We start from the raw sequence: 7801 nt of genomic DNA on the forward strand, positions 1-7801 counted from the left end.
AGAGGTAATTTGATGTGGGAAATGATCTGTATGATTGTGACATAATATTAGTGATGGATTGTAAGTACTAAAATATTTCCAATCACACATTAAACCCAACAATATTCAAGAAAATTTATAAAGGAAAATTGTGCACGCACATAATATTAAATTAATCAAAGCTATAGTTTTGTAATTAAATTTAAAGTAGTATTGTTAAATAGATTGTCTTTGTTAACTATCATATTTGTGACTGTTTAATATAGAATATTTATTATAGTGAACGGCTTGTATTAAATTTATTTGTGTAAATGAAACCTTTTCATCTCTCTAATTACTACATTAATAAATAAAACCATTTTCAAATTTATAATTTTATTAAAAAAGTTATAATGGCAATCTTGTTATTTTCCCCAAAACTCCCCTTTTATATATTTATAGATATATATATATATAGGGATGTGTTAATATGACAACTCCTTTTAAGATGACAACATACCACCAATATCAGCCCTAGGATCTAGAAATCAGATGGTTCATAGTCTGCCACATGGCAGGTGAAATTATATTAAAATAAAAAATCAAAAATCAAAAAGGGTATTTACGGAAGTCTCAATTCTGGCGTTTTTTCCTTCCTTCATTCAAGATTTTTTCCTTATTTTCTTCCATCAAATCTCGCATGAAATTCATTGTGATGCTGAAGATAAATTTTCAAATTCACTCATCACATTCAATCTCTCTCTAATTAACATTCAATTATTCAATTTTACACCCATTTTTAGTTCCAGTGAATCTGGTTCCAGATTTCCTCCAAATCTGGTGAAAATTTGGAGACGAGTTTTCATGTTGCTTCCACCAAATCAATTCGTCAGCAATTTGTTCTTCGATTCTTATTCCAATTCAAGCAAATTTCTTAAGTTTCTGCAATTTTAGTGAACCCATACATATTGAAGACGATTCTGCAATGTAGTTCGAATTGAAGACAATATGAGATGCAATTTGATTCTCAGTTTGATTTGGATGTTTTTCCATAAGGTGAGCAATTACATGTTGTAGACAATTAAGTTATATGTTGCAAACCATAAGTTTAGTTTTATTTTTAAATGAATTTAGTGATTTTTTCATTTGAAATTAGTTTTAATTTTGAAACTTAGTTATGTTGACTTTGATGGTGTTTAGAAATTGAGTATTTATCGAATTTATGATGTACATTGAACTGTGATCCTTCGATTTTATGCAAACTCTGTTTCTGTATCTGATCTTCGATATGTATTCAATATTGCAGGTTTATGTATTAAATATTGCAGATCACCTAATTGTTATTTGCATTCATTTATATTTGAACTAGTTCACATTCTGTTTTATCATGTGATCCGGCGTGGCTCGACGATATTCGACCAAAGGTTCAACAAGTGATTCTGCAAGCCATTTGGTGTCCATGAGAGAAAAGGCTATAAAGTTGAACAACAAACCATTACTTCGATGTAAAAATTGTGGAGAATTGGGTCACCTGACTCTAGGAACTCTGGCCGATAAATTTACTACATGAATTTCGTATGTAATTGTGTGAATAGCTTTGGAGTGTATTGTTGATTGGAATCCATGGATTTCGTGAATTTCATTATGCAAGTTGAGATGTAATTGAACTCCATGAATTTTGATCTATAATTGAACTCAATGAATTTAATCTGCTCCAATTTGTAGCAATTTACTTTGTATTCTCCCCCTTTGATTTCTGTGAATCTCTTCTTGCTCATGTTGTAGACGTTTGATTTTGTGTGTTCGACGATTATTGTTGAAATCTGCGTCGGTTCTATCTTTTTTTTATTAGCACCTGTTCAATTGTGTGTTTCGATTTGTGTCTAAATTACATGGTCTTTTGCTGCTCAAATTCGCTCTGATATATTTTTTATTTAGTTCTTATGGCCATACTCTGTTTTTACCAGATTGCTGAATTATGTGGTACATATTGCAGTCCACCATATGGTTAATTGCAGTTTATATATGATCTGCCTAATGGTTAAATGCACTTGTTCAATTGTGTATTTCAATTTGTGTCGAAATTACATGGAGTTTTGCTACCCAAGTTCGCTCTGATTCATTTTTGATTCAGTTCTTATGGTCATACTCTATTTTTACCAGATTGCTGCATTATATGGTACATATTGCAGTCCACCATATGGTTAATTGCAGTTTATATATGATCTGCCTAATGTGATGTCTTTTCATTTTATCCAGTTGCAGTTTATATTTTGATGTACATGAGATCAAAATGTTGATGTTTATTCTTTGACTACATTAAGCATCCAAAAGTTGTAGAATTATAGGGGATCAAACAAGTACGTAACAAAGAACATTCAAATTACATCATCAACATTGGCTACACCAAAATAAAACCGACTTGTTTTAAGTACAAGTAATCACCAAATCAAAATATCAAATCACATCATCTACACAAAAAACCAATAAAGAAACCAAACTCTATGTTTGAAGAAAAAAAAAAGACAATAATTGGTCACTATTTGTTGTAGTTCATGACCATCTTCTCAACATCTATCGGTCCTCTCTTTTCCCCTCCTCGAAGTGCTTTGATGCAATACTCATGATAGAGTCAATTACAAGAATGTCGTTGTTGTACAACATTGTTGTATTGTACAGTATTTGCCACGAAGCAGCTGGTAGAATACTGCAATATTCTAAATGATGCACTGCAATATTCTAACGGGTGTACTGCAACATCTTGTTATAAAACAATACTGCAATATATAACAATCAATACGACAATATATAATATGGAAATCTGCAAGATGTATCACAATACCTAAACCTTCTTGTACAGATTGTGTTTCATCTTCATTCATGGTATTGCTGCTTTCTTCAATCTCTTCTTCATTCATATTCCATTCACTATTACTTGTTTCAACCTCGTCCTCAGCCGGTTCAGTTCTTGTTCTCTTTCTTGCCATTATAATTCTTCTATCACAACATTGAACCAATAACATCAATCAAATATCATCCATCATACAACTAATATCCAGAAACATTCAGTGTCCACATTTTAACAACTAATCAAAAACCAAATCATCCACAAATTGAGATTAATTGAGTAAAAATCGATGGTACATCAACCAAAATCGATGGTTACAGTTGCTCACTGATATAGGATTTCCTAACCAAGTAACACCTCACAAATCGTGATTAATTGAGTAAAAATCTATGGCACATCAACCAAAATCGATGGTTACAGTAGCTCATATCAACCAAAATTTCAAAACATCAAATTAAAGATTTCGCTGGGTTTCCAAAACATCATCCTAAATTCCGCAAAATCCTCAGATCCAAACATTAAACAAGGCATAAATTGAACGAATAATACTTAAATCTCATAGCAACATCAAGGAAACATGAACAAAAATCAATAAACACATACATAAATCTGCATACACAAACAGAGTAACATTCTCGAAACCTATTTCGATCAACACCAAACGGAATCAATTTAGCATACCTTGTGAACTGATTTCACCGATTAGTTGTTGTAGGCGTTCGGAATTCCAGAAATTAGCCGTAAATCGCGCGATTTACGGTGTAGTGGTGGCTGGAAATCAAAGTTTCACGGTGTAGAGGCGCGGAGGCTGCGGGATTTAGAGGCGGAGGCGGCTGGAAATCGATTTGTGAATATGGAGGCGGCGGAATGAGAGTAATCGATGTATGGGAGAGAGAGAGAGAGAGAGAGACAGGGAGAGAGAGAGAGAGAGAGAGAAGAGTCGAGGAGAGAGAGAGACGAATTTGGTGAGTGATGCAATTTTTGGGGATATCCCCAATTTGATTCTATATGAAATGACTAAAATGCCCCCGACTGCAATTCCATATACACTAGACTGCAATCTCAATTCTGTTCGCGAAATTCAATCTTGAGCGTTGGATTTCCGGATCTAAGGGTGTATATTGGTGGTATGATGTTATTTTATCTATGGTGGCACCATAGTGCACCCCTATATATATATATATATATATATATATATATATATATATATATATAGGGGTGTGTTAGGGTCCTTACAACATCTTAGTGTAAAACACAACACAAATCACAGCCCTTGGATCATTAGATTAGATGGTTGTGATTAGTTACATTATCATACTAAAAATCTACATTATTTGCAGAGGTACATTATTAGACTAAAAATGTACATCGTAAGACTGAAACTGTACATTATTAAACTAAAATGCTACATTATTATCTGAACTACATTATTAGTCTAAAATTCTACATTATTAGATGACACGTGGCATTAATCTAACCGTTAGATCATAGGATCCAATGAACTGCAAGTGTTTTGAGTTTTACTTATACTTAGCGTTCTAACCTGAATACGTCCCTATATATATATATATATATATATATATATATATAGGTAAGTGGGTGTTACCGTGTTAGCCTTTAATTCAAAAATAGCTATATAGTGAAATTTTACTCTCCCAATCCCAATCTCAATCCCATTAGAAACGAAACGTTTTCCTTTTTAGTTTGTCCCATTAAAAATGAAACTTTTTTAAAAATGGAAACAATACTCTCTCTACTTTTTCTTCTTTCTTACTTTACTCTCTCTTCATTAACTCACGAAATAATATAATATTATATAAAATCTCGTGCCAAAAAGCAAATGTTGTATATTTAATGGGACGAAGGAAGTACTAAATAACTGTGTTGGTGTTTAATTTAGGGCCTGTTCATTTTACTAGATATGGATTTATGAGAACAAAATCTAATCCAGATTTGGTACTGTTCAATTATGATAATTAATGAAGGTTTAAGGTGTTCATTTTTTTTGAAATGGATCAAGAAATGGTCTGCATGAATTTATTAATATATTCCCACATGGGTAGTGTGACCATAATACCACCGCTTTTTCTAGGTTTTCAGAGAATTCAAAGGGTACATTAGTCAATTTAACTCCATTTCTTGGCTCAAGCTTCAATGCAGATTTGAAAACCACGGTGTGGAGCAGAATTGATTTAAGGGTATTACACAGCCCAACAGTGCGGGTCTTCCAATTCTGATCGGGCTCTCCAAATATATTCAATGAAACATGAACATCATTTAACAGTTAGAAATCACCCTATTTCTTATCATTTCTAGAAACTTGAACACGCCCTTAATATAGTCAAAGAAAATAAAAGAAGAATACTGGAAAATAAAGCAAAATCCAGTATAATGAAAATAAAATACTCCGTATAAAGAAAACTCTGGTTGTATAGTGAAAAAATATTCTTGCAAACCCTAAACCCTTCATCGTCCTCCCCACAACACACACTAACACTACATTTCCCTCTTTCCACCTCCATTGAAGAAGAAATGAAAGCTTCAAGTTTAAACCCATAGCTCCAATTTTCGAAATTAAGGTAGGAATTCAATCTATCATGCTTATTTCATCTCATATACGTGAATTTGAGGGCAGAATGGAATGAAATTCAACCTCGGGTTAGGTAACTGAAAGGGGACGAAAATTAGGGCTTTTGATTCTTGAGTGATACACACTCCCTGTTAACTTTGGATATGATTTTAGTGTAATAAAAAATTAAATCTTGAATGGAAAAGAGAGTTGAGTTAAGCATGGATGTTAAAAAGATGTTATCTTTGTTATATGTTCTCTTCAAAATAATCATTTTAAATGTATGTGTTCTTGTTCAATTTTGATTGTAGAATTTGTTAGCTCAGTTGGGAGGTTCACATGGTAAAATTAGGGAGACAGAGAAGAAGAGGTTTAGTACCAATGGAACCTTGTATGCTCATGCTATTTGTGAAATTGAATTTCTTATTTGGTTGAAATCGTGATAAAATCCCTATTTAAAACTGATACAGGGACCAACCCCGAATCTTGTAAATTTCCCTAACATTCAGCTTTTATACTAGTATAGATATAGATATCGATACTGTAGATTTTTTTATTAATTTTGATTTAGTTTATTTGAATTATGCTTACATGTGGCTTCTTGATTTATTAGGGCTACAGCTTACAACCTTCAACCCCTTCACATCTCAAGCTCTACAACTGCACCCCACCGGTCTTCTGCCGCCTCCTGTTTCACTGCCCGTTTTTCTGTTGCTTTATATATATACATATATATCCTAGTCGATTATCGGTGGTACAACATTTAGATGCATCGAACTGTGGTATTATGGAGCCGTAGAGGAATCAGAAACAGAGCTACGATTTTCTCACGCAGTTCAACATTTATCAACTCTCAATTGAATAATGATGTGCGTTCCAGAAATGATAATGATGTTTTTTCATTCAGAGCATTTACATACAGCACTTATTCTTTCACAAGGCTGCCACCTAATCCAAATGACCCGGCCACCTTGATGAAGGAGGATGGTGTGGCGGTTTGTTCCCAAATGTGGATTGAGAATTTCAGGGAGCCTGATAAAACTGTTACTAATTTGACAAATTATTTGAGAAGGTTTGAGTTGTGGGTGTTGGCTTACCAGAAGGTGTGTGCGGATGCGACTGGGGCATACATGCCCCGTAGCTCCATCACGCGTTCTGCACTGGAGGATTTGTTGGCGCTGCGCAATGCAGTCCTTGATTGCAGGTTTAAGTGGGGGGCTAGGCTGGAATTTTTTATTAGGTCCCCCAATGACAAGACTGATTATGAATCTTTGTCGAAGAGGAAGATTAAGGCAATCTTGACTACCACGCAGCCTTCACCTTTCCAGGATAAGATTGTCCAGGAGGTGCTTTTGATGGTTTTGGAGCCGGTGTATGAGGCAAGGTTTTCGCAGAAGTCATATGCGTTTAGGCCCGGAAGGAATGCCCACACAGTTCTGAGGGTGATCAGAAGAAGTTTTGCTGGTTACTTGTGGTATATAAAGGGGGATTTGAGTTCAGTGCTCGATGGTATGAAGGTTGGAATGGTGATCAATGCTCTGATGAGGGATGTTAGGGATAAGAAAGTGATTGATTTGATAAAGGCTGCATTGACCACACCAGTTATTACCGGTAGACCTGATGATGGAGAAAAGAAAAAGAAAAAGAAGAGGAAGTATCAGAAGAAAAGAGTTTTGGCAGAGGATGAGCCGAAACCTGATCCATATTGGTTGGAAACGTTTTTCGGGTTTGCACCAGAGGAGGCTGAGATACATCCTTCTTGGGGTCATTGTGGAATCCTGAGTCCTCTTTTGGCTAACATATGCCTTGATGAATTGGACCGCTGGATGGAAGACAAAGTTAAGGAATTTTATAAGCCGTCAACTAGTGATGTCATATGGAACAGTCCTGATGGGGAGGCAGAACAAGGAAATACATCTTGGCCGGAATTTGTTCCTACCAGTGGTCCAGATAAGACTCGGAAAATTGATTACATACGTTATGGTGGTCACATCTTGATTGGAGTTAGAGGACCAAGGGCAGATGCAGCAACTCTAAGAAAACAGTTGATAGAGTTCTGTGATGAGAAGTATATGTTAAAACTGGATAATGAGTGCCTACCCATTGAGCATATAACTAAAGGCATTATGTTTCTTGACCATGTATTATGCCGTAGAGTTGTTTATCCTACTCTTCGGTATACAGCTACTGGTGGAAAAATTATCAGTGAAAAAGGCGTGGGAACTTTGTTGTCAGTTACAGCTAGTTTGAAACAGTGCATTAAACAATTTAGAAAGTTGAGTTTTCTCAAGGGAGATAGAGACCCAGATCCACAACCTTGTTTTAGAATGTTTCATGCTACACAGGCTCACACAAATGCTCAGATGAATAAGTTTTTGTCAACAATGGTGGAGTGGTACAGATATGCCGATAACAGGAAGAAAATA

At 34.9% G+C, this 7801-nt stretch overlaps 1 protein-coding gene and 2 long non-coding RNA genes across 4 annotated transcripts; 2 read left to right on the forward strand and 1 right to left on the reverse strand.

Moving 5' to 3' along the window:
* The first annotated feature begins 654 nt into the window (after positions 1–654).
* Positions 655–1666, forward strand: LOC125203376. The gene is made up of 2 exons (XR_007173350.1): positions 655–1014; positions 1265–1666. It is a non-coding gene; the product is annotated as an uncharacterized LOC125203376 (long non-coding RNA).
* A 675-nt stretch (positions 1667–2341) lies between these two features.
* On the reverse strand, positions 2342–3740 carry LOC125203241. 2 transcript variants are annotated; one of them, XR_007173321.1, is made up of 3 exons: positions 3488–3740; positions 2801–2952; positions 2342–2735 (listed from the first exon to the last, which is right to left on the reverse strand). It is a non-coding gene; the product is annotated as an uncharacterized LOC125203241 (long non-coding RNA). The 2 variants fall into 2 exon arrangements; XR_007173320.1 differs by having other exon boundaries at positions 2801–2955.
* Positions 3741–5247: 1507 nt separating this feature from the next.
* On the forward strand, positions 5248–7795 carry LOC125204776 (nuclear intron maturase 2, mitochondrial-like; the record flags this gene model as incomplete). Its single annotated transcript, XM_048103505.1, has 2 exons — positions 5248–5385; positions 5989–7795. A coding segment is annotated over exon 2 (1653 nt), but the record flags the coding sequence as incomplete, so codon positions are not given.
* Between the last annotated feature and the right edge of the window lie 6 nt (positions 7796–7801).

Source organism: Salvia hispanica, chromosome 2, assembly GCF_023119035.1.
Source record: "Salvia hispanica cultivar TCC Black 2014 chromosome 2, UniMelb_Shisp_WGS_1.0, whole genome shotgun sequence".
In the NCBI taxonomy this organism is placed as follows: Eukaryota; Viridiplantae; Streptophyta; class Magnoliopsida; order Lamiales; family Lamiaceae; genus Salvia; species Salvia hispanica.